Source organism: Vicugna pacos, chromosome 6 (genome assembly GCF_048564905.1).
Source record: "Vicugna pacos chromosome 6, VicPac4, whole genome shotgun sequence".
NCBI lineage: Eukaryota > Metazoa > Chordata > Mammalia > Artiodactyla > Camelidae > Vicugna > Vicugna pacos.
The window spans coordinates 62,495,891-62,523,544 of NC_132992.1; the positions used below are offsets into that span (position 1 = coordinate 62,495,891).

At 37.2% G+C, this 27,654-nt stretch overlaps 1 protein-coding gene across 7 annotated transcripts in view; it reads right to left on the reverse strand.

The window, feature by feature from the left end:
- KCNH5 (potassium voltage-gated channel subfamily H member 5) overlaps positions 1-27,654 on the reverse strand; it is a 333,981-nt gene that overhangs the window by 242,885 nt on the left and 63,442 nt on the right. Inside the window, exon 1 of one of the 7 annotated variants that reach the window (XM_006206981.3) lies at positions 25,825-25,897. The exons of the other annotated variants lie outside the window; for them this stretch is intronic. Coding sequence (XP_006207043.1) covers positions 25,825-25,897 — 73 coding nt within the window. Of the gene's footprint in view, positions 1-25,824; positions 25,898-27,654 lie in introns of those variants that run through there. 7 annotated transcript variants of the gene reach the window in all.

Sequence of the window (27,654 nt, forward strand, 5' to 3'; positions counted from 1 at the left end):
ACTACAGGACAAATTTTGGAGTTCAAGTCTTATCAAGTTAGAGAAGCTTGATAAATACCTTGAGCTTTCCATTTATTCCATCGAAGGCCATGCTTCAGGAACAAAAAACAAGTCCCAGGACAAAGGACTGTGAGCTGGGACTAAAGTCAAAATGTAGAAAATAGACTCACAAAAAAAAAAAAAAAGAAAGAAAAAGAAAGAAAAGTAAAAAATATCATGATTAAAGTGACCCACCAGTAATTAAACCATCTGCTAAAATAAAATGGAACCCTCTTCAGAGGGAAATAATGAAATCCAAAAATCTCTATAATGTATCAACACAATGTCCAATATAAAATTAAAAGTTATTAGGCATGTAAAGAAACAGAAAACTGTGACAATAACCAAGGGAAAAAATGGGCAATAGAAAGAAAGGTTGATATGGGAACCAAGAAATAAACAATATAATCTCTGAAATTAAAAATTCATTGAATAGGTTTAATAATATATTGGACACTAAAAAGGAAAGGACAATTTAAAAACATATCAATGCAAATTATTGCAAACTGAAGCAAAAAGAAAGACTGAAAAGATGTCCTGTGGTACAACATCAAGTAATCTAAAATATAGGTAGTTCAGTCTGGAAAAAAGAAAAAGATGGAATAGAGCACAAATGTTATTTGGATAAGTGATGACTAAAATTTTCAAATAGCTTGAAAAATAACAACCCATAGATCTTAGCTTAGTAAACCTCAAGCAAGATAAACACAAAGAAAGCCACTGTAGGAAGATGACAGTAAAACTGCTTTAAAAAAAAAAAGGAAGGAAAAAATTTAAACATCTGAAAAAAAGACACATTTTTATATGTGTTTTATGTTGAGGAGGGATGTAATAATTAGAGTATACAAATCACGAAAAATAAAGAAGGCCAGAAAGCAGTGGAACGACATCTTTACAAAATACTGAGAGAAAAATATTTATCAACCTAACCTAGATTTTTATAGAGAGCAAAGGTATCCTTAAACATTCTAGGTAAAATAAAGACATATTTAGAAATAAAAGCTGAGAAAATTTATTGCCTGCAGAATTATACTAAAACAAATGGAACAGGTATTTTAGCTGAAAAAAATTAATAATAATGGTAGTCACAACCTCTACAAAAAGTCAAGAAGGGAAAAACAGACACGAGATAGGACAAATGGAAAATAAACCACAAGACGGTAGCCCTAAATCCAACTATATCAAGCGTTACATTAAATGTAAATGGAATAACTGAAATTTTTTCAGACAGGATTTTTTTAAAAAAAGAAGAATAACTGATAGTCTACTGTTTTAAGAGAGCCATTTAAAGTATAAAGAGATAGACAAGTTGAAGTGTTTTATAGAAACTACTTAAACACTAAACATAAGAAAGTAAGTGTGGCCATATTAATATAAAATAAAGTAGTAGAAGACAAGGGGTAATAGAGACAAAGAGGAGCATTTAACAGTAATAAAAGAGTTAATTTATTAAGAAGACATAACACTCCCAAATGTATATGAAAGTAATGAAAGACCTTCAAAATGCATGAAGAAAAATAAAAAAGCCGTAACAAGAAGGATAACTAGACAACTTTACAATAATAATGAGAGGTTTTTAATCCTTCTCCCTTAACTGGCAGAACAAGTAGATGAAGAAATAATTGAGGATAGAGTATTTGAACACCACCAACACCATCGACTAATTCAAGCTCACTGATATTTATAGAACACCCCATACTACACTGCAGAATACACATTCTTTCTCAGTGCATGTGGAACTTTCACCAGGATAAAACTGACTTTGAGCCAGAAAAATTTCAATAAATTTTAAAATATTGAAATTATATATATTCTCTAACCTCAAAGTAATTAAATTAGAAATCAGTTTTCTAAAATTGTCTAGAAAAATCTATAAAGTTTGGATATTACCCAATTCATTTCTAAACCACTGAATCAAAGAAGAAATTTAGAAGATATTTTTAACTGGATGACGATGAAATAACATATCAAAGTTTGTGGTATGCAGTTAAAGCAGTGCTTAGGGAGAAATTTCCCATTTTAATTGAAAGGTTTAAAATTGATGACCTAAGGTTTTATTTGAAGAAACTAGAAAAATAATAGTTATTAAACCCAAATTATGTAAGAGGAAATAAAGGTCAGAATGTAGTTCAATGAATGGGAAACATTCAAAGAAGACTGAACCTCAACAAAGTCAAAAGTTGGTTGTTTGGAAAGATTAATAAAAACAATAAACCCCTAATAAGGCTGACAATGAAAAAAAGAGAGTGAAAACACGAGTTACCATCACCAAGAAGGAAAAAGGAGAAACACTGGATATATTATGCATAGCAAATGTTAATAAAGGTACAGTGTAAGTAATTTTTTGCCAATGAATTTTAAAACTTTGATGAAATGAACAAAATTTCTAAAACAGAAAGTTAGAAAAGCTGGCACAAAAAGAAATGGAAAATCTGAATAGCATATATCTGTTAATGAAAACCAAGTGCCCAAATGGCTACAGTCTCAGTGAATTATTTCAAATATTTAAATAAGACAAAATACAAATATTACACAAACTCTCAGAAGATGAGAAAACACTTCTTGTTTTATGAGATTAGCATTATTATGATACCAAAAATCTGACAAGGGCTGTTGAAAAAGAATTACTGACCAACAGATCTTATGAATGTAAGAAAACATTGGCAAACAGAATCCAGTAATATATGAAAGAGAAAATAGATCATGACCAAGAAGGGTTTAATCTCACAAATGTAAGATTGACTTGTCATTATAAAATCAACCAATGTAATCCATCACATCAACAGAATAAAAGAAAAAAGCCACATGATTATATCTCAATAGGTGCAGAAAAAAGCATCTGACAGAATTCACACTCATTCATGATTAAAATCTCTGAGCAAAGTAAGAATAAAGAAAACTTCTTCAAACTGATAAGAGGATATCTACTTTAAAAGAGCTATAGATTATTTTTAAAGGTAGAATATTGAATATTTTCCCCCGAGATTAAGAAAAAGTCAATGATGCGTACTCTTAACGCTTATACTCAACATTTTATTGGAGGTCCAATTAGTGAAATAAAGAAAAGAAAAAGAAAGAAATAAACAGGAAAAATGCAAAAAATATAAATATGGAAAAGGAAAATGCAATTTTTTTCTATTTTCAGATGACATGATTGTTTACATAGAAAATCCTAAGGAATACTCAAAGGAACATCTAAAACTATTAAATGAATTTAGAAAGGTTGCAGTATATAAAGTCAATATAAAAGTCTATTTTGTTTCTGTTAACTAGCATTAAACAATTGGAAAATGAAAAACAATTTCACTTAGAATGATATCAAAAAATGTAAAATGCTTAAGAATTAAACAAAATACATGCAAAACCTCTAGAGTCAATACTAAAAAAGGCTGCATAGTTTAAAAACACCTAAACAGATGGAGAGATCTGCCACGCAAATAAATTGAAAGACGGGTTATTTTATGACATTACTTCTCTGCAAATTGGTCTATAGAGTTCAAAGAATCCCAATGAAAATACCAACAGGCTTTTTCAAAGTAATGGACAAAATAATTATAAAATGTTTGTGAAAATGTAAATTACCTAGAATAACCCAAAATAAAATCTGAAAAAGAACCAAGTTGGAGAAATATACAACTATAGTAATTAATATAGTATGTAATTCAAGTAGGAACAAATAGATCAACAAAAAAGATTAAAGAGTTCAGAACTAGACCCTCACATAAATGGTCAAAGGATTTTTTGCAATGATGCCAAGGCAGTTTCATGAATAAAGACAAGTCTTCAATGGACTGTGCTAAAACAACTGGCAACCATGTAAGGAAAAATTGAACCGTGACCCCTATCTCACACCACACACACCAAAATAATTTTAAATGGGTTACAGACTTAAATACAAAAGTGAAAACTAAAAAGAAAACATAGAAAGGAAATCTTTGCAACTTTGAAGAAGATAAAAATTTCTTAGATAAGACTCATATAGTAATCACCATAAAAGAAAGTATTGATAAATAAGTTAGACATTATCAAAATTAAAATCAACTGCTCAGTGAAGGGCACTGTCAAAAAAATGAAAAGGAAATCCACAGACTGAGAGAAAATATTCCCAATGCAGATACCTGAAAAAGAATTCCTACCCAAAATATGCCCAAAAGTCCTGACAAAGGGCAAATGACCCAATTACACAGTGGGCAAATGACCTGAACAGACATTTCACAGAGGAAGATATACAATGGCCAATAAGCACAAGAATGAGATGCTCACCACCGTCAGGCACTAGGGAAATACAAACTAAAAGCACTGCTTTAGTTTGATACATCACTGCTCAACCATTAGAGTGGCTATAAAGGCTAACACTACAAAATGTTAATGAAAATGTGGAACAACTCAAACTCTTATAAAATGCTAGTCAGACTATAAAATGGTATAATCACTTTGGAAAATAGTTTCAAGTAAAGTTAAATATTCAGCTATGACCCAGAAATGTCACTCCTAGGCATTTACTCAAATGAAGTGAAAACACATATTAACAAAAAGACTTGTAGAAAAATGTTCACATCAGATTTATCCATAGTAGCCAAAAGCTGAAAACAATGCAAATGTCCATCAACAAGAGAATGGATTAAAAATTGTGGCATATTCATACAAGGCATAGTGTACTCAGCTCTAAAATGGAACAAACTACCGATATACTGCAGCAACACAACTTAATCTGAAAAACACTATTATGATTGAAAGAAACTAGAAACTACGATTTCATTCATATGAAGTTTAAATATAGGCAAGGTCAATCTATGGTGATAGACTGAATCAGAACCACAGTTTCTGAAGGGGATGATAAGGGGATTGACAGGAAAGAGGAGTTTCTGGGGAAGGTCATTGTTTTTTATCTTTACAGAGATAGAAGTTACAGAGGTGTATACATTGGTCAAATTAATTGAACTGTACACTTAAGATCTGTGTTTTACTTCATATAAAGCATACCTCAAGTTTAAAAGAAAGCACAAGGAGGACCAAGGGCTAGAGAGTTTTAGGAAACCAGTGGCATTTGAGCTGCACTATAGCTGTAAGAATGGCAATCCTACTTTTCCTTGGTACATACAGTGATTAGAGATTAAAATGAGTTTATTCCTGTAAAAATGCTTCATAAAATATAAACTCTCCTATAAATATATAACATTTTCATTTATATATAGTATCAATTATAAATATTTATAATATGATCATCAAAAATTAACTTCTTTCCTAGCTCAGGCCAGGTGCTAGTCAGCTTACTCCCCACGTCATGACTAGGTAACCGTGGCAGTGCAGACAGTTAGCTACACGGTCTCCCTGCCTTAACTCATCCTGATTGTCGGTCTGATCTTCAGACTAACATTCAATCGTCCCCCTGAAATCCTGCCTCCATTCTACCACTCTTCATCCAGATCAAGTCTCCCAACTGCTTACACTGCTGAATCTTTTCCCAGACTTACAAAGCCCTTTGAAATCCAGCCTCAGCCTCTCTACCTATACAAACATATTTCTCATTACTCCTACAGTTCATACTACTGAGTTAAGTCAGTTTCCCCCATTATGTCCCCAAAAGATACTCATGATGCCCATCATCCACTTGAAATACTTTTTCTCCATTCCTTTGCCTATCAAAACTTTTAAGAACTCATTCAACTCTACCTTCTCTCTGACACATTCAGTGGGTACCACTCAACCCAAATCTCCCTCTGCCTATCATCGTATCTGTGTCCAACCCTTCACAGGACAAATTTTCCATAAAAGTTGTCTATTCTCATTGGCTCCATCTTCTCAGCTCCTAGTCACTCAACTCACTCCTATCTGGCTTACGTCCTCTCCAAGATAACCGAGAACACCAATAATCTCTTCACGTCCCCAGATCCAAAGGATATTTTTCTCTCTTTTCACTTAACAGTTCAGAAGCATTGGTAACCACTCCCTCCTTAAAACTTTCTCAATCCTCACCTTTACTAGAGCAACATTTCCCTGATTCTCTGGACACTCCTCTATTGCCTTTACAGGCTCAACACTGTTTATCCGGTGAGTGTATGTTAGAGTTCCTCCATGTCTGTTCCTCTTATGCTTTCGCCTACCTCCATAGATTCAATAACTCCTAATTTTATATTTCCAAACAGACCTCTTCTATAAACTATAGATCTTTATATCCAAGTTGACTTCTAGATAGCTTAAATGAATCTCAGCAGAACCCACCCACAACCTGTCATTCCCCCAAATCAGATGTTTTTCCAATGTTTACTATCTTAGAGAATGAGATCACCATCCATGCAATTACGTAAGCCAGAAATCTGGGAGCCATCTTTCAATAGCCTTCTGATTACTCCTACATCTAGTTCATTACCAAATCTTATTAACTTTATCTCCTAAAACTCTTTCAAATCTCTCCATTTCTCTAGATCCTCACCATTATCTCCCAACTCCCAGCTTCCAACATCTGTTCCCTAGACCACACCAACAGTTACCGAACCTACCCAGGCCCTCTCCAAGATTCCTTCAATTGATTATCCATACTGAGGCCAGGTAGGTCCTTTCAAAATTCAAATTGGATCATGTGCCCTCCTTGCCTTAACACACATCAATAGCTTATCATGGCTCTCAGAATGCCCCAACCTTTCCAGAGCCTATGACCTCAAAGTCTGTCAAGCCTCAACTCTCGTCATTCTGCACCTTGTGCTGAGTATGAGAACCACACTGATTTTTCTTTATTCTTGTAACTTTCAAGTCTTCTCCCACAATAGAAGGAACTTTTAACTTGATATTCTCTCTGCCTGAACACCATTCATTTCCCCCCTCCTCTGGTTGACACCTACATTTATTTAGATCTTAATTCAATTGTCATGACCCTAGTGACTCCTTCTCTGACCTGACAAGGTCGTGCCTAATAATTTTAGACATGATGTACCTCTCCCTCAGAGCCCTTTTCAAAGTCGCAATTTTATACCTACTTGTGTCATGACATGATTAATGTGTATCTGCCCCTTGAGCTGTAAGTCTTCTGTTTGATCCTCCAGCACCTAACATAGTGCCTGCCACATAATACATGCTTGCTAACTGGCTGACTATATCAATAAACAAATGCATTAATAGATTCTTGCAAAGATCTCTTTTATATAATGATACTGTCAAATCTAATGCGAAGTCCCTCTCTAAATGCCTCATGTATGCTTTCATATATGCTATTTTGTCTTCTCAAACAGATGATATAGTCCTCAGAATTATAACTTTTTTAACATTTTTTATTGATTTATAATCATTTTACAATGTTGTGTCAAATTCCAGTGTTCAGCACAATTTTTCAGTCATTCATGGACATATTCACACTCATTGTCACATTTTTTTCTCTGTGATTTATCATAACATTTTGTGTATATTTCCCTGTGCTATACAGTGTAATCTGGTTTATCTATTCTACAATTTTCAAATCCCAGTCTATCCCTTCCCACCCTCTACCCCCCTGGTAACCACAAGTCTGTATTCTCTGTCCATGAGTCTATCAGAATTATAACTTTTATGCCTACTGTGCGTTTAAGAGTTGAAACATAGTAATCACTTTTTGATTAAAGGAACTGCCAGTATCCCAGGAAAGAGAATCACACAGTTCTAAAACAGAAGAACCGTAAACATTAAAGGGCCTACTGAGGAGGCTTCCTTTCCCCAGAAGCTATCCAAACCAATGTTTTTCAAACATTTTTTTTATTTGAAGCTCATAGTAAGAAACAAATCTTACACAGTGACTCAGTGTGTGTTTACACACATGTAAACACAACTGAAAAAATTTCTCAGGTAACACTTTTTCTTACTTACTACACGAGATGCACTCTATTCTATTTCAAATTTTTAGTGTGCTAGTGGAAACCCATTAAATCAATCTGCGTCCTATGAAGGGTTGTATCTCATGGTTTTAAAACCATGCTTCACATTATCCCCAAAGGCTTTGCAGACGGTCTTGTTTTCAAGACATTTGTTAGGATTTAGATCAGGAGCTATAACTGTTTCTAGTTAACTCTGCTATTAAAGATTTACCATCATACCATTTTCAGTAGCTCTCCAATGGGGAAATCAAGACTCCAGCTCAGCAGGGCCCAGCTGTCACTATTTGCTGTTAATACAGTATTTCACTTCTATCCTAGCAATTCTGTGTAATAACAAAATTAATACCAAAAGCGACCATTAGCAGAGCCCTTTACTCTGTGCTAGCCACCAGGCCCGGTGTCACACATGCAACTCCATCCCACGATGAGTCAGAGACTCACCAAGCCCTGCATGCCCGGGGTCAGAAGCAGAAACTGGCACACTGGTTCCTTAAATTCTAATTCTTGACTGAGATATGTGCAAAGTCAAACTTTTTCTAGGGGAAATTATGCCTCTTTTTTTTTTTTTGCTTTATATGGAAAAGTAGAAAGTTGGGAATGAAAGGTAAGTCCTACAACAACTCAAGGTAGGGGGGACTAATCCCCATATTGGCTTAGAGGCAGAGTGATTTGGTGGAAAGAACACAGAAATAAGTGAGATATTGAGATATTGCCTTATCTCAATCTTATTTTTCAAAATACATACTTGATTTTAACCAATAACACAGAATACGGACAATTCAAATATTTGCCAGGTACACACTAGCGTATTTGCTTGCATAGTCAGTCAGATATAGCAACTCAAACAGTTTTTTAATTTAAAGTTAAAAAAAAAAGTCAAGGAAATATGGTCTCCATTTATCTTTATGCTTCAAGTTTTAGACCAACAGAGAGTGAAGTGACTGGACTGTGTGCTCACCAGCCCTTACCTCCAGGTCTTAACGATTACACGTTAGCCCTATGTGCTCCGGGTTTAGGAAGACAAACCTAAGAACTGCTTCTATCATTTCTGATGTTTTATAAAACCAGAATTGAGAAAATTGGCCACAGTGCTAGGTCCTTCATATAAATAAGTCATCAGCTAGTAAATATTCATAACAATCATATCACTAAAAGTCCTTTCCCCAGATGTTCTGCCAGCACTTAGATCCTGTCTCAATACTACCAAGGGAGCTACTGTGAAAACCCTGGGGAGTTTTAATTAGGTTACTGGTTTCCTCATAACGATACCTACCACCCTGGGTAGCTTATGGAGATTAGAATAATGTGAGCAAAACGTTAATAAACTAACCATTGGAGTAAAAAGTCTTTATAAACTATTAGCTGTTATTGTGTATTATGCAGAAGATTCTTTTACAACTGTACTAGATACGCAGAGAGAGTTTTCTAGGCATGAGTTCTCTCTGTGTGTGTGTAAACAAAGAACCTAGAAAAAAATAAATGTTTAAATGTTGACCCTACAAATCAAAACCTATAAAACTATACTGAGCGCTAAACTACAAAATATAATATTAGGAGAAAGGGAGAAAGAAAGAAGAGGGGAGACACATTTTTTAATGCTAAAGGCTAAATTAGATGGAAATTTAAATAGACGATCCAGGAGCTTCTTTTGGAAATTTGTTAGTTGACACACAATATGTCTATATGAAATATTCACACAACCGTTCCATTTCCCTATAGTCATGAAAATTGCTTTGATGAATGTGAAATCTGGTATTATAATCAATATTAAGAACAGGATAGCAGAGTAATTAAAATTGCTTCCTAGAAAATTTTAATTTCCTTTGGCTCTAAAACATGGCAGGGAAAAGCAATCTGATTACTGAAAGATAACTTTTCGGCAAAGAAGATAGCTGCAAATGTAGAAAATGAGACCAGCTCAGAAGTTTTAGAAACATAAAGCCGTTAAAGAAATTGCCCAGAATTCTTAGTGACCATCACCACCGTCATTGCACACCGAATGTGCGTGTCCTCCCAAAATTAATGTGCTGAAACAGAACCCCTCACGTGATGGTACTAGGAGATGGGGCCTTTGGGATTTGATTGGGGTTAGATGAGGTCATGTGGATGGAGCCCCTAGTGACTGGGACTAGGGTCCTTATGATGATGAGAGAGCTAGTTTCCTCTGCTCTGCTTTTCATCATGTGAGGATATACTGAGAAGTCAGCAATCTGCAACCAGGAAGAGGGTTCTCAACAGAACCCAACCATGCTGGCACCCTGACCTTGGACCTGCAGACCCCAGAACTATAAGAAATAAATTTCTGTTGATTATAAGCCACCCGATTTAAGGCATTTTGTTATAGCAGCACAAATACAAAGACATTCATCAAGCAATCTTAGGGAAACCGGTTCTGATTTGTCTGCACGGCTCTCAGCACACCAAGTCACGAATTTTGAAGAAATAAATCTTCCTTGGGATCCAGACTATTTCAGTCCTTGAAGATGTTGATACACATTTCATGTCCAGATGTTTTAAGTACACATGTTCCTGTATAAGGGTCCTAAGAATCAGGTAATTATCCCTACCAGGTGGTTGCGGTCCAATGAAACATTTCAGAAGCAATAAATCACACATGGGCAGGTTCTTGAGTGGATCTCTGCAAGAGACTGAGGCTTGAAAACATCATTATATTCTTTCAGGACCATCCAGTATCCTCTCAGAGATGGACATGAAATGCAACAAGCACCTTTTTTCTCAAAGGTTGGAAGATCAAAAACTAAATCACAAGCCCCTAATTCAAAATTCTTACTAGGATCATTCTGAGTGTTTCTCAGTTTTGACTACATATTCAATTGGGATGGAGATCAAGGAAAACTGGAGGAGCCACAGGAGTTACTCATTCCAGGTCCCATGTCTCAAAGCGTTTGTTTTAATTGGTCTGGGGTGAGATCCAGGCACCAGTATTTGTTTTTGTTTTTGTTTTTGTTTTTGTTTTTGTTTTTGTTTTTTTATTGAAGTATAGTCAGTTTACAATGTTGTGTCAATTTCTGGTGTACAACATAATAGTTCAGTCATATATATATAATACATTCCTTTTCATATTCTTTCTCATTATATTGAATATAGTTCCCTGTGCTATACAGTATAATCTTGATGTTTATCTATTTTATATATAGTAGTTAGCATCAGCAAATCTCAAACTCCCTATCTATCCCTTCCCATTCCCTTTCCCCTCTGGTAACCATAAGCTTGTTTTCCATGTCTGTGAGTCTGTTTCTGTTTTATAAGAACATTCATTGGTCTTTTTTTTTTAGATTCGTTTTTAAATCTTCTCAAACAGTCTAATATGCACTTCTCCAGCCAGGGTGGAGAAGCACTGATTTACTGCAATAACCCTAAATGCTGGCAGCTGCAAAAGAATCCTGTTATCACTATCAAAAATTCAGATAGCTAACTTCTATTGCAGACACACTGAATTGGCTCCCTGGGGTTAGAACACAAAAATACAGCCATGGAGGTCAGTCTCATGCTTAGCAGGGTTAGGAAACTTTGCTCTAGGACCTTGCTACACTCATAGTGTGGACCAGTATCACCTATGAGTCTATTAGCCATGCAGAATCTGGGACCCACCCCAGACCTGATGAATCAGAACCTGCATTTCAGTGAGATCATCAGGTGATTCCCCAGACTCATGAATATACTCATTTCGTGCATCCTTTCTTTCCTTTTAAGGGCTGGAGATCAGGCCAGGGAAACTAAAGAACTCAGCAAACATAGGGAAAGGGCATCTACCGGGGGAGAAAGGCAGAATTAGGCCTTACTGTTTAAGGCCTTCTATTCTATTACTATTATTTCTGAACTGCAGTTTAAGCTTTTGTTCTCACTGAACAGAAAAGAAGCACTCCCTCTTTACAGTGGTATTTGTTCAGACAACAAGGAAAATAACTACACTCGATTTACTACCATTGCAAATTAATCTCGTTCCTAAAGGAGACCATATACAAACCATGAGGTCAATAATTCTGCTGATGTAAGTTTCTGGAAGAAGAAAAGTTATATTCAGTCAACAAAACAATATAAATGTATGTGAGATGTTTCTTCCTTTCTATAGCAATTGCAGAAAAAGAATGTTTTCCTCTGAGGTGCTCCAACATTACCTTATCCACATGATTAGAAAGTTATTTAGGCTTTTTTGTTTTATTTTGTTCTGTTTTTAAGAGAACTATACCCTTCTCTGATCCAGAAATTCCATGGACATTAACAAGGGTGGAATACCTTTTGTGGGATTGAACCTCTCTCTCTCTTCCTCTCATCTTTTCTTTTTATGCAAATTTATGAGAGAGAAGTATTTGAAAGCACCAGTACAGAAACATTTTCAGGTATTTTAAGAAGTGCAAAGACACAAAAGAATTCTAGAGTACTGAGGAAGGGAGAAAACATGGAGTGGAGGTGAGAAGGGAGAGGACTTCACTAAAAGAAGCCAGGAACGCTGAGTAAAACAGTCACTAATTTATAGTTTTTCCAAGGTCTTGTGCTGCTTCTCAGCAAAGTCACCTGGATTTTCCTCCGATTATATTTATTTAGTCCTAACTTTGGAGAAGCACACCACGCAGAAATCATTGCTCTTATTCTGAAAGCCCTAAAACCTTGGCAACAGAGCTCTTCCAGCAGAGATGAAGCAGGCAGGAACCCCATAAAGCGAGCTTAGGGCTATTTCCAGCCACTCTCCCAGATCGCCAGGGCCTCCGTGAGAGAAGGACTTGAGTGCAGGTACTCACAGCTCCAAGTATTACCCCACCCTCCACAATTCTCTGATTCCAAGAGCTAAAGAATTCATGTTCCAAGAATCAGTGGCCAAGAAGGGAAATGTGGAGCTTAAAAGCAATACAATAAAATTCATACACAGCAATCACTAACATTTTCTAAAGGGGATTAGGGAAGGTATTTCAACCTTGCTGGTTGTCACCTATTCGTTATAGAGTTAGATCTGGTTTAGGATTTGGGTTTTATTCGTAAATTCACTTTGTGTGGATATAGAGAACAAACCAGCAGTTACCAAAGTGGGGAGAGGGAGGGAGGAGGGGCAACATAGGGGTAAGAGATTAAGAGGTACAAACTACTACGTATAAAATAAATAAGCTACAAGGATGTAGTGTATAGCACAGGGAATACAGCCATTTTATAATAACTATAACCAGAGTATAATCTGTAAAAATTTTGAATCACTATGTTGTGCACCTGGAACTAACACAATATGATGAATCAACTATACTTCAATTTTAAAAATCCACTTCAGAAACATAAACACATATACATACCCCCTCCAATAAAGTTTACTTTTGCTCACCTGAACCAGCCCCTGTTAAAACCTGAAGCTACATGTTTCTAATCCCCAAGAGCCATCACACTGACCGCGCTAATAATCTGGCCTGTGATCGCCTCTGCACACAGTCACACTGAACTAAGCTCTCTTTGGCTGCATTCTTATTTACTTCAAGGGAATGAAGAGGGAGTGAGATGACAAAGTGATAATGCAGTGATCTCTAGAGCCGGGAAACCTGGCAACCTTCCAGTTTTCTCCATCTCTGTTCTATCCATCTCCATCCCTACTTGTATCTATACCCAGATGCTTGAGCCAAAACCCTGATTGTCACCCTTCACACCTCTTCGTTCACGCCTCCCATTTATCACCAAAACCCTAATAATTCTACCAACAGAGGCATGCACTTCTCTTCATCTCTGCTGCTACCATCCCAGGCCAATCCAGCATCATCTCTTGCCTGGACTATTACAACAGCCTCCTAGCTGGCCCCCTACTGTTGCTGTTCCTCCCTCCAGCCCAACTTGCTGTTATACAGCAAGTGACCCTCCGTGGCCAGGTTTTGTCCACTGCGCTTGGAATACAATCAAAAGCCTTAGTCTCAACAGCCAGGACCCTGTCTCTCCACCCTGTTTCCCGTCTTTCTCTTTTTTTGCTCACTGCAATCCAACTACACTGATCTTTAAGCTTCACAAACTTAGCCACTCATTTTCTCTTTCCTTAGGACTGTTCACATGTTTTCTCTTTGCCTGAAATGTTCTTCTGCCCGTTCATCATCTAGTTACTTCTTACTTTAGGCCTCAATTTAATATTAGTTCCTTAGAAAGATTTTCCCTGACACTATCTCCCAATCAAAACTACTCTCTGTTACACTTGATCACAGCACCCTCCCCTCTTCCTTCAAAATGATTACCACAATTTGTAATTTATATTTGGTGTGGGTTTGTTGAATGCCTGTCTCCTCATCAGACTCCAAGTTCCATGAGGTCAGGGACCATGTCTATTGATTCATTGTTGTACATCCACAAATGTTTGTTGAATTGTCAAATCAAATATAAAAATTCTTACTCCTATTTAAAGTCATGCAGTCAATAAATAATTACTAGAGCAATGCTAGACATTGTCAAGAATGGATAAGGATCATGCTAGGTGTTTCTCCTCAAAAAACTGACAATTCTGTATGTAAAAAAGAAAAAAAATGTAGGTGTTCCAACGCAGATTCCCCTCAACTCAGGAAACTTGTGAATTTAAATCATGGAGCCTATATCATTTTTTTTCAAACTTGTCTTCTGGGTGAGTGATACCTATAGACACGTTTAAGTTTCAGAGAAGAGTAACAGCAGAACAATCCCGGAAACACATACAGCACCTTTTATTGGGGTTAGATAAAATCCTGGCGCAGGTGACTAAAGAAAAGAGTAAATAATTTACATGTTATGCCCACGTCCACAATGTTGATTTTCTGGTAGGTTCATTATCCGCTTCTATTATGTCAATAATAAGACTATAAAAGGCTGGTATGTTTCATGTCCTCACAAACACACCTTTATCCTAAAGCTCTCTAGCAAGGAAATTTGTGTATGTATGTATGTATGTATGTATGTGTGTGTGTGTGTGTGTGTGTGTGTAGACACATACATTTTGTACCTTCCACAATGAGACTAATTATTCTATAATAATATTGGCAACATTAAGCAGACCATCACTGTGGGAGTTTGAAATATGCAAAAAAAATCTGTTAATTTATTCAACTTTGTTCAGCTGTCATCAAAGATAAAAATATGCCTCCACTTTTCATCTCCTTCAAGATCAAAGGTACATTTTTCAGTCTCTGTGCTTCTTTGAGGGCATTAACTTCATCATTTTTCCATCTAGCCAAAGTGGCTCACAATTCATGAGATATTTTAACATATATTCCTGAAATTCTAATGGTAGGAATAACGGCAATTTTGTTATAGAAAATACTTCTACACACGCACACACGCACGCACACACACAAGAAGTTCAATAATTTAAAGTTCCTACATTTAATAGTTGATGTTTTGTCCATGAGAAGATAGGATTCTAAAAAGTACACTGGTCAGAATCATTAAAAGCAGAAGATAACTGTGATAATGGCCTATATGATTCACAGTCTCCTAGGACAACAGGAAACCTTCACCCTGATATAGATAAGAATGAATTTTTACTGGACTTTATTACAATGATATTTCTTAAAGTACCTAAAGACGTAAGACATTCACAGTTACATAATCTTGGGTAAAAGCTAAATCAGTCAAGATGTGTTTATCAGGGAGAAAATGTATTACATATTCAATGTTTAAGCATCATTTTTCAATCCTGCAAATAAACAGATCTTGTTTTTGCAGCTGTTCTGAAGGGATTATATTTTCTTTGAAGTTAACCTTTTAAGGCAATCAAACACTAATGGCAAGATAACTACTGAAGAATTTCAGTTAAAAGACTACTCTAACTTCTGCACCTGGTAGGAAACCAGAAGCGAGGCTTTTATGAATGCATTTACAATCCAATTAATTTTCTTAAGCTTTCTCCTATTTGTTTTTTAATTTCAACTATCTATGAAATAGGAGCTAATTGTTCAAGAGAAAGATATATATCACAAATTCAATCCTTTGGCTGGATTTCACTGAGCCAGTTACCAAAAGGCTGAATTTCTGCCTTCTTCAGTTTCTTCAAGCACTGCCAATTACTGCGGTAAAAAGAACTGATGTTTCTTTTGCTCTAAGTGGAGTTTTTTGTTGGTGGGGGAAGAATGGTGTTTGTTTTGGTTTGAGTTTTTTCTCCAAATAAATAAGCCCTAGTAAAGTGAATCCAAATGCTTTTAAGCTCAGATGCACCCAAGACTTAGGGAAGTCTCAACTATTTAACACTTTGCTTTCTTCAGGTCAAAAAGAAAATCTCCCCTATTTTACCTTAACTAGAGAAAACAGGAAAGGGTGAATATTTATTAAGCCTTTGCTATGATGAAGCACAGTGCAAGATTTGCTACATTTATGGGTTTGGGGACTCTTTCCAGCAATCCTGCAAGTTAGTTACTATAATCCTGTAGAGCCCGAGGCTGTCACCGAGAGTAAGTAATGGAAACAGCCAGGACAGGAGTCTGTGTCATCAAGACAGAAACACCTTTGCTCTGTTGAAAGCACTGTTCTCTGAGGCTTGGAAATGTCCCAAAGAGTCCCAGAAAAATGACCAGTTACCTTGACTGTGGTTCCTCTGGTAGAAAGAGAGACTGCCTTAGGATGAGAAAGGAGAAATATCACGCCTTTCATTCCTCACTCTCAGAGGAGAGCTTTCGTTTCTGGGCCCAGTAATGAGGCAACTCTTCTTTTAACCTCAAATTCCTTCCTTGGTCTGTTATATTTATATACACTGGGTGCACACAATGTCACTTATGGACAAATTTCACGCCCTGAGATGAGTCAGTACAGCGAACGGGCATGAATTCACTTCCTCTGCACACAGCACTTACAGGGGGTACAAAAGAAGTACACGGCAAAGTTCTTACCCCAGGGATTAGAAATCTGGTCAGGAAGTAAGGCTCATGTCACACTGAGTGGGAAGCCAAAAGTGTCCCTAAGATTTCTAGACTAAAAGATTCAAATATTAAAGACACTTTTGACAGAAGGGGAAATACCAAAGGAAGTAAGTTTGTTTGAAGCTAAAACCAATGACAAATTTAATTCTCTGGCCACCCTGAGTTTTAGATAACTGTGAGAAGTACAGGAGAAATTCTGTAAGTCCCTGGAAACACAGGACTGGAGCACAGAGAGGATAAAGTTTAAATTATGACAGAGGACAAGCTTGCTCGAAAAAGGAGGGTGAAGATATAAGAAAGATAGTTGAAGGCTGCAAGGACTATTCATCCTTCAGAAGGATGGAGAGGAGGACAGAGGAGAGAAGGGGAGGGGACAGGAGAGAAAGGGAAAGGAAAAGGAATAGAAAGGGAATAGAAAAAGAAAGAAAACAGGCAGGAGAAAGTGCAAAGTCATGAAAGTCAAAACATGAACTTGTGTGGGGAGGAGAAGGAGCAGAGTCTTAAATCCTGCAAAGCTGGAAAAATACAGACAAATAAAAGGTTTCTGGATTCACAGGAATGCTCACCTGTAACCTTCTAGGAAGTTTCAACATTACGTTAGACACAGGAAAGCGCTGAAAAGAGGTGCAAAAGGAAATGGTGGCCAAGAATTGAAGGCTTCAACTACAGTTGGTGCACTCAAAGATTTAAGTATCTAAATAATAATAATAACTAACCATATGAACTAACCACAATGGTATTGTCATGTGCCAGACACTTTGCATGTGTTATCTCATTTAATCCTTACTCTGGCACCATAAGCTAGGTCCTACTATTACTTGCACTTTACAGGGGAGAAAATTAGGTGCAGATAAGCATCAGAGCCAAGACTCTAATGCAAGCCTCCAGAACCTGTGTGCACATTGCCCCTCATAGAAATAAAGGAGAAACATTATTTTCATCATTGTGTTCACTGTGCATCACCAGTGCTTAGATCAGTGCTAGCACGTGGTGGGCACTCAACAAATTTTTGTCATGATAATGAATGATTAACTAGAAAGAATATGAGAGAGAAGTAAAAGGATGAGAGTTGTTTTTAAGGGAGTTTACTCTGGGACTATTTAACCCTCAATGAAAAATTCCTCTATGAAAATAAACTAATTGTACTTCAATTTGTCCCTATGCCAGCAGACAGAAAAGGCTTACAGAAAAGTCCAGGACAAAGATGAACTTTTGCCCTCAGTCTAAGTGAGCTGTTTGATTTTCAGTTAAATTTGGTGATCTGAGGCCAGCCCTGCAGACTCTAAAAAGCCAAAATCTATTTGCCCTCTTCCTCTGGATACCGCACAGGACTGCAAGTGCTCCTCAAGGCAAAACTCACTGAGAAGATGCATGAACTGGTTCAGATCAAATCTCAAGGATAAAACTTAAACCATTCATAACTCCTAACTGCAAAATGGTTTTTAAAAAATAATTTGATTAGGATCAATAAGTTTCTAAACAATTATTTCTTATATGAAATTGTCCAGCTTTTAAGCCCTTGGAAACCAGAACAAAAGTGACAGAAAACATTTCAGCTGTACCTCAGCGGGAGTAATGAAAGTGAGATCACTTCCACGTTCGCCTCTCATGCTCCCATGAGTAGCACTGGATTGGTCCTGCACAATGCGATTTCCATTTTCAGCTTTACACATTGGTTAACCAAATATTTTATATTATGCAATCACTGATACAAGCTTACTTAATAGATTTGATCAGCACTGTTTTGGAAAGACTCAATTCTAGACTTGGTTAATTTAGGAGACAAAAATCAAAAAACATCTACTCAACGAGTACTTAGTGCTATGTGCTCTTCACAGTAGGGGATATAAAAATATGCATAAAGTATAAGCCGTATCTTCAAGAAGCTTAGTCCACATATCAACATTCCCATGATTTCCCAGTTATTAACTCATTACCTCTAGATACTGCTAACTGAGCTCCGCAGCTCAGATCTCAAATCATAAGTCTCGTGAAATCAACAGGACTTGTACTTTGTACTTATGTTTCCCTGATGGGATCAGACCCAAGAAAGAAAGAAATCCATTTCAATAAAATTGCAAATGGCTTTTCAACCACTCTTCCTTTCTAAATTATTTCACTTCTTATTTAATTTTCCTATCTTTTCCCATGTGAAACTTAATATATCACAAAACTACTATCTAGAATGCACACAAATATTTCTCTTTATTAGTAATGGTATCTACAAACAACCAAATAATAAAATAATGTCTAAAATACACACTGATATATGTGACAATATTGTTATTACCCTCATTCAACCAAATGAGGGTAATTTTCAATCAAGACCAAGACCAAGTCTTTTCAATCTTAAAACTTCTATATTATATAAAATGAGAATATTTAAATTATTCTTTTTAGTCATTCTTCAATGATGAAAAGGAGTCATATCAACAAATGAACTTATTTACAAAACAGAAACAGACTCATAGACATAGAAGAAAAACTTATGGTTATCAAGAGGGAAAAGGGGTGGGAAGGGATAAAATGGGAGTTTGAGATTTGCAGATACTAAATTCTGCATATAAAACAGATATACAACAAGTTTAAACTGTATAGCACAGGAAACTATATTAAATATCTTGTAATAACCTATAATGAAAAAGAATATGAAAACAAATATATGTATGTGTATGTATGACTGAAACAGCATGCTGTACACCAGAAATTGACACATTGTAAACTGACTATACTTCAATTAAAAAAAGAAAAAAGACAGGGAGTCATATCATACATTATTAAGCTAGGATATTCAGTGGAACATACTGAGGATCTTTTTTCAGCCGCATTGAGGTATAATTGACAAAAAAAATTATATATATTTAAAGTGTACAACTTGATGGCTTATTATATATATATATGGTAAAATGATTACCACAATCAAGCTAATTAACATATCCATCATCTCATAATAGTTTCTGTGTGTGTGTGTGTGTGTGTGTGTGTGTGTGTGTGTGTGTGGAGGGAACAGTTAAGACTGGAGTTCTTTAAATTCTAAAATGGACATGTTTTATAAATGTCCCTTTCTTAGAGCACATCAAGACTACTTTCTTTGCGGGGAGGGTACAACTCAGTGGCAGAGTGCATGCCTAGCATCCACAAGGTCCTCAGTTTAATCCCCAGCACTGCCATTAAAAATAAATAAATAAATAAACCTTATTACCTACCCCCCTAAAAAATGAATGGCATTAAAAAAAAAAAAAGACTACTTTCTTTGACCTCAATTTCCACAATAATCACCACTGGTTTTGTGACTTGTTACTTATTTTATCTGATTTCACAATGTATCTCTGTTATTCATAAAAATGCTGTATGGCATATTTTAATTTTTCCCATTAAAACTAATTTTGTTTGAGACATTTTAGAGCCTCTCTCAAAAATATGATTTCTAACCCTATCAAAAAGAAAAAAACCCCTAAAACCAAGATTCAGGCTTGATGATTGGCAGAATACAAAACCTCTTAAAGTAAAATATCTCTAATCATATTTTTGAGAATTTAATAAGTTTGGGAAAATTTGAAGAATATTTACTTTAGCTCTGTATTTTATTTTAAAAGTTTGGATAACATCAAAGTACTAGAATCACATAATACCCTAGGTAAGTAACTGTAAATCTGTAAACTATATTTTAATAAAATCAAAGCACTATCATGAATCTACTTCACTAGTTTAATCTAAATTATATCAAGACATCTGTAAGGAAAAGTTTTTTGGAAATAAAAAATATATATTCATCCTTCCAGTTTGACTATTACTTATGTATCATTACTCTGCACAACTTTATATTTCACATATATTATCACCATATTGAAAAAATGTATTACAATAAAATTAAGTTTATATGCTAAAGTAAATGCTCTACTAGTCTAAAATTTATTTAAATTTATTTCCTTACATAAATTTTTTTTGCTAATATAACTTTCATTTAGTCACAAAATACTAGTCACCATCAACTAGAACAAGATTGTAATAATTTAAAGAAATAAGTACCTTTCTTCATCTCACTTGTCTATATGTCTTATGTTTTAGATATTTGCTGCCAAGAGTAACAACTGATTACACTGATTTCAACCCCCAATCAAACTTGAGGGAAAAGGACAGAAGAGAGAAACAGAAACATATTAACAACTTGGTTCACCTGTGGCAGGACCTATAGCGACCTCTTGTGGTGAATCCTAACTACAGCACTCTGGAGAACAGTACCAGCTTTTCCTAGGCTAGACACTGGAGAATGTGGAAGCATTGTTCCTCCATGCTAGCAAACAGCTGCTATTAACAATGAAAGCAAAAGATAAATATTGACTAAATTAAAGGATTTCTTTATAGAAATCTACTCAGTCACTGTCAATTAGAACAATCATAGCTACTCCCTTTTATTAAAAAATAGAGAGAACCTTTTACAAGGTTCTTTTAGTAGGGCAGTTAACAGAGGGCCAGGCACATGGATTTCTTATACACTCTACTTCTGAACTCAAGCAAAAGATAGACAACAGAGCAATTTCTAGTGAACACAAGAGTGTCCTGGGATAAGCAACTGTCTAGCAAACAAAGTACTGCTTTCATTATATAAGGCAGTGTGGACTCTAAAGCAAGGGACAATATTCTGGCTTACTTATAAATGTAATTTAGGAAGTGGTCAGTATAATTTCAATGTCTATGCTATTTTAAAAGAAAAAATGATACATTATAAGACCTAGGTAAACCAAAGCTTCAAAAACACTAACTGGTTTTATCATCCTTTCCTGAATGCAGTTAAGATCCTTCAAGAAAAAAATATCAAGAACTCTATACCAAAAAAAAAAAAAAAAAAACCATTTGTTTTTCACCATTTCTTTTAAATTGGATGCTTATGAGTTATTATTCCTTTTTGTTTTGTTTTTAAATCACTAGTTCTCTATTTTCTCTCCCATAGGTTCTCATTTAAGATCTCAGTTTTGATAAATATTAATCATAGCATAAAAATGATTTTGAATTTTCCTATCAGGAAGACAGAATCAAGTAGAGAAAGTGCTTGTGCAACCAGGTATTTCAAGCAAAATGGAAAACTGAGTATATTGAGCTTCTCTGGAAAGTTAAGCAATTCATAAAATACTGCCTTTTCTGTTTTCTTCTTTCCTGGACCCCTTTTTTCTCAAAGAGAAAAACATTTCTAGCTTTTCCTAATGTCTAAAATATTGAAGAACAAAAATAAATTTAAAATAAAATATTAAAGACTAAATAAATGTTAAAAAAAACTATTAACAATAGTTAAATTCTAATTTAAAAGACATTATTTTTATGGTTATAAATTTTCAAAATAGCAACCTAGTTTACTGTCACCCAAACTAATCATTTCTGCCTATTTGTTAAGGATTCAGAAACAATATACACATAAAATCTACTGCCCAAAGACATAATAATTGAAGTCCTGAGAAATGTTTTGCTTTTTGGAATATAAAATTCCTCCTGGAAGTCTTAAGAAACTGTTGCTTGTTTTCAGGTACTTACCCCCTACCCGCAAGTGTAGGTACACTCCCTACAGCCCAAAATATATTGATGAAGAGTTTACATAAATGTTAAAATTTAAATGAGGGAAGATAGCCTAATAATGTTCCAGACACAGATTCTGGTCAGTAAGCACTTTGGACAGGGGCCTTCTATGAAAACACTGCACGCATGTAATGAACTCACCATAGTTCCCAAACTTTCCCTTCCTAGCAAACTATTTTGATCGTACGAGCCAAAAATAGATCTAACTCTTGCTTTCGCATTTATGCTTTTGACCTTTACAACTTCTTGAAATAACAATGTACACTCTATATTTACTAGAATCTACATGTTAAGATTGACTATAATTCCTTTCATTTGTCTAAAAATGATCTTATCTTGTCTTTTATCTTGAAACTAAAAAGAGGAATCCCCTAATTCTACAATTTTGGGATTTGGCTATAAAGTATGTTTATATCCATCCTACTCAATGGCCCTCATTATTCTATTTTATAGACTGTGTATCACCAGTAACAATTTGAAATGCTTTCCCATAACAGACTGAGTCAACTAAATAAGGAAAATAAAAATCCAATCTCAAGAGGTGTAAAATAACAGTAAATAGACTACAGTGCTACCCTAGGGCAAAGAATACAGCACTGTTATTCTGGGAAACTGCAGCTGAGGAGTTTGGAACTTTATTAGGAAATCCTCAAGTTTAAAAGCCATATCCAAATACACCACACTTCTTGCTGTTTTGTTCTGTATCAAGAAGTTGTCTGATGGATTTCTAATTGGTTGAGACGTCTGCTCATTAGTAATATCCGGGGACAAGGAAATGCCTGATGTTTTCTCTTGGTGTCCACTGCCTTTCATACCTAAGAGTGCTGCTTTCTCTTCTTTCTTGTCCACTAAAGCTCTGCCAGTACTTCACTTTCAATGTCATTAAGTTAGTGAATAATGAAACCTTCACTGTGACAGACTCCATCTGCCTATGAGAATCCCAAAGGGAATTTTCTCTGTTCACCTCAATTAGAAAAATTTATTCTGAGAAATTGTTTATTTCTCTGCCAAATCACATAGAAATGGTAACAACTGTGGGATACTCCCACATAAATGTGTACAGAAATTTAATACTGTAATTCTCAATTTCTGAGGTTCTTCCTGTGCAAGTGGCACTGAGACTTTCCAGTACTGATTACATACACATGTACATATACTTACCTCAACTATCTAACACATCTCAAAGCTTAGAGGTTTTGAGTAGTGGTATGAAAAGTCAGTCATAAACAATTAGAGGTGGTATTTAAAATGCCAGAATAGATAAATTTTCATTTGCACTTGGTGTCATCCATGGAAAGAAACATTAAACCAATGAAGTAATTATGACCATAAAGTGTAAAAAAGATAAAGCATTCATTAATTTGGATGGTAGATGTAAATGGGAAGTAATAAAAGCAGACATTTCTAAGTCACATTAGGTAAGTCTTAATTTCATGGTATATCAGAAATAAAAGATAGTCTAAAAACTTGGCTCCTAGTTCCAGTCTTGTATAAGAAGTTTCAACCAAAGATGCTACATTAATAAACTTCAACCAAGGAATTCTCATCTACTTTGTGATTACCATGCAGAGCAACAGAGAGCCTACGATTTTATTTTTTAAGGCCCTCTCTGAAAAGTCTTCTCACAGAACAAACTGCACGGAGTTGAAATAACCCAAGAGGATGAGAAAGCTGAAATAAGAGTGATTTATCTCAAATTGCTAATTCCAATAACATTCACATTTCCTAAACTGGTTGTTTTAATAATAATTTCCCATTCTACTTAAGGATTTTGTGTAATTTTAGTACAATAAATAATAATAGTAATAAATAAATTGCCTACCTTTATGAATTTATATTTCTATTACATAAAAAATCAAAAACATATTTGGTATGACACTAGAATGGTTATAAATATTATAGTTATTAAAAAAAAACCAAGACCAGCCTATTAGCTATTTTTTCAACTCAAAAAGTCTTTTCAAGACTTATATAGTATCAGGCATTGACCAAATTGGAAGAAATAAAGTCACAAGCCTCAAATTAAAACCAAATAACATGTCCAAGATTGATGGGACAATTGATGGGAAAAATACCCTGGGACATTGAAAACATATAGTCCCCAAATCAGGGGAAGTGTTTTGCAAGCCTAGTTTTAGAAGAAATCATAACCTAAGAATTAATATAACCTAATCTATCAAATCAGGAAAAGCATAATTGTATTTAATCATGTACTATTACTTGAGTGTCCTCTGTCTTGCCCACTAAGCAGGGAGCTTCTTGAGAGCAGAAGTGTTTAAATCATTTTTTTATCCAAAAGACCCCACGGAGTGTCTGTAGTACAGGGTACCCAAATAAATATTGTTTCAATGAATGAATGAGTGAACAAACAATGATTATGAAATTGCATGGAGCATTTCCATTGTTTTGGTCCAAACTCTACTGTAATCAATATGCAGAAATGTCTTTCTTATAATTCTCCAAGCAAGGGATTTCAAAATAAAGTAACACGCCTCTGAAGGAAAAAAAAAACAAAAATTTAAAGGATACTTCATATATCTTGCTATTAAAATTGAAAATTATATAAAAGAATTAAAAACAAGTATAAGATGTAGATTTCATTAAAATGAAGTTTATAAGGTCCTAAAGTGTGAACTATATAATCATACCCATTCAGAATATCTTGGAGGAAATGAATGCTTAAGTGGATGCATTTTAAAGACACTTTAAGGCAAGAAAACCTTAATATCAGTAACATGGCAAAATGGCATTTTTAAAAATTCTCTGTCCAGTTATTTCAAAAGCACAGCAACTACTACTTCCCTTCTACGTTTCTCCTGTTTTTTTAAGTCAAACCAAATATATCACATAAATCAATATAGACCAATGCGCAATGAAAAAAAGAAAGAAACTTCAACCCAAATTTGACCATAATAATACAAATTTGACCACAATAATTGCCTTCCCATTTTTCAAGAACTGACTCTCCTTATTAGGTTCAACTCCAAATACTCTCTCTAACACAAGGCTCCCCTTTCAGCGGTGTCCATTGGGCCTGAAAGCTATTCCAGGGACTTAAATCTTATTAAGTAGCCACTTTCACAGCCATTCCCAACTTGAGGGAAACACTTCCACTGAGATTAACTCTAAGAATTTGATCAGTTTCTGCAGCTTATTTGGAAGAAAATGTGGGAGAAAGATGAACAAGAAGATATTCCTCAACAAAGCGAAACTCAACTCTGTTCTCCAGATGTACCTACACCCTACCCGCTACTCCCCCTTGGCTTCCTCCTGTTCCGGGCTCTGGACAGGTGGGAGGAGGTTGGGGGTGTCGTGGGGAGGGGATGCAACTAACTTTCCTTCGCCACCCCATTCCCATTCCCACCCAAAATCAGGTCCAGCTGGTAACTGAAGCCACCAGGTAGGGCTGTCTGCATCTCCCTTCCCCCTTGGGAGAAGGATAGGATGGGGAGGATGGGGGGCGCGCGTGGGCAGGATGGAGGTGAGGGGGGGGATGTTCTGACTGCAACTCTTCTTACCACTGGAGCGCCTGACGATGTTCTCCAAAAATGTGTTCTGCGGTGCCACCAGCCCTCTCTTGCCCCCCGGCATCCTGGGTCTGGAAAGCAGCGGCCAGGATCCGCGGCGGGGGAGGGGGGGATGCAGGAAGAGAAGGTGGAGGAAGAGGAGGAAAAGGTGGAAGAGAAGATCGAGCCGAAAGAAGAGGGGGCGCGGCGGCGGCGACGGGGTCCCCTGACTGTGTCTCCAGCCCGACCCGGATGAGCAGCTCTGGGGAGGAGGACCAGGCAGTTCATGGTAGTAGCGCTCCCCCGGCCGCCGCTGCCCAGACTGTGGCGGTGCCGCACACGGGGCTCGGGAACTGCAGGCTCCGCGGGGCACAGTGCGCCTGCGCCGCCCCCGCTGTCGCTGTCCCGCCGGTGCTGCTGCTGAAGCTGCTGCCGCGGCGGCAGTCGCCTAGGCGCGGGCTCAGCATTTCCCCCTCCTGCCCCGAGCCCCGGGGCCGGGGGAGCAGGAAAAGCCCACTCAAACCCCTATCTCCCGAACCCTTTACTGCGCCTTCCTCTCCCCCTGACCTAGCCCACCCCTCTGGCGCAGCTGGATCGGGGCTGCCCGGCTGAACCTAACTTCTGCCGGCTGTGCGCCTGCTGGCCGCTCCTCTCTCCCCGGAGATTGAGGCAAACGCTCGCTGTCCAGTGGGGCTGTGGAGTGGGAAAAGAAGTGGAAGAAGCAGGCTGGACGCCAAAGAGGGCAATGGGCAGTCGGAAGGGTCACATCTCAGTTTCTCCTGCCAAGGTCCCGAGTCCTAGGTGCTTCTGGGGACGCGGCTGCCGGGGCGGAGGTGTTGATCAGCTCCCGCTCCAGCCCTGGCTGAGGGTGGAGCAGGGACTCACTGGGCGGTGCACCGGGACGCAGAGCAGCCACCTGACGCTGCTACCGCCCACCCTCCGGGTTTCAGCGCCCGAAGCTCAACAGAGGAGCGTTTAGCACCCGCCCTAGCCCACGCCTAGGAGCCTGAGCCAGATGAGGTCCGAGCGCAGAGCAGGCGCGGAAACTGCCCCTGCGCCCCAGGCTGGGACTGATGCGCGGGGAGCGTGGCAGTACCAACACAAAGGAGCTTCCAAAGGCTGCGGAGCGCAGAGGCGAGCCGCGATGCCGGCCACCGCTAAGTTGCAGAAAAGGTTGCATTTAGTGCAAGGAGTAGGGGAAGAGGGTGAACAATTCACACCGGAGAGAGGGAGAGTGCAGCGGACAGCGTTTGCAGTGGAAACACAGTGAAGGCGGTGGGAACGAAGCTGCGCAGGACCGTGGAGTGCGGTCAGGAATCGTCTCTAACAAGGCTCAAAACCGGCAATAGGAGTGAAATAGAGTCCAAAAGCCAGAATCTACGACGGAAAAATGAAAATGGCTTAAGTGCGAAGGGAGCAGGGAGAGACGGAAAGAAATGGGGGAGCTCAAGCCGTGGCACCGTCACCTTCTTTTATCTAAGGTAGTAGTTCTCAGAGTGGTCCCGGACTGGTTCTCAAAGTGGTCCCACATCTCCTAAGAACTTGTTAGACATGCAAATTATCAGGCTCTACCCCAGAGCTAGGAAACAGGAATTCTAGGGGCGTGGGCCAACAATCTGTTTTAACAAGCTCTCCAGGTAAATATGATGCTCGCTTAAGTTTAAGGAACATTGATCTAAGGCTTCCCTCCAGAGGCTTCACCTGGGCCTGCCTAGAAAGGACCACAGCATAAACAGGATCAAAGAGTGAGGACAAAAAGTGCGCTGCGGCATGGTCAGAGGTTGGTGACGAGGGAAAGCTTTAAGTAGAAAGGCAAAAGGAGAATTGGATTGGGGTGGGTGT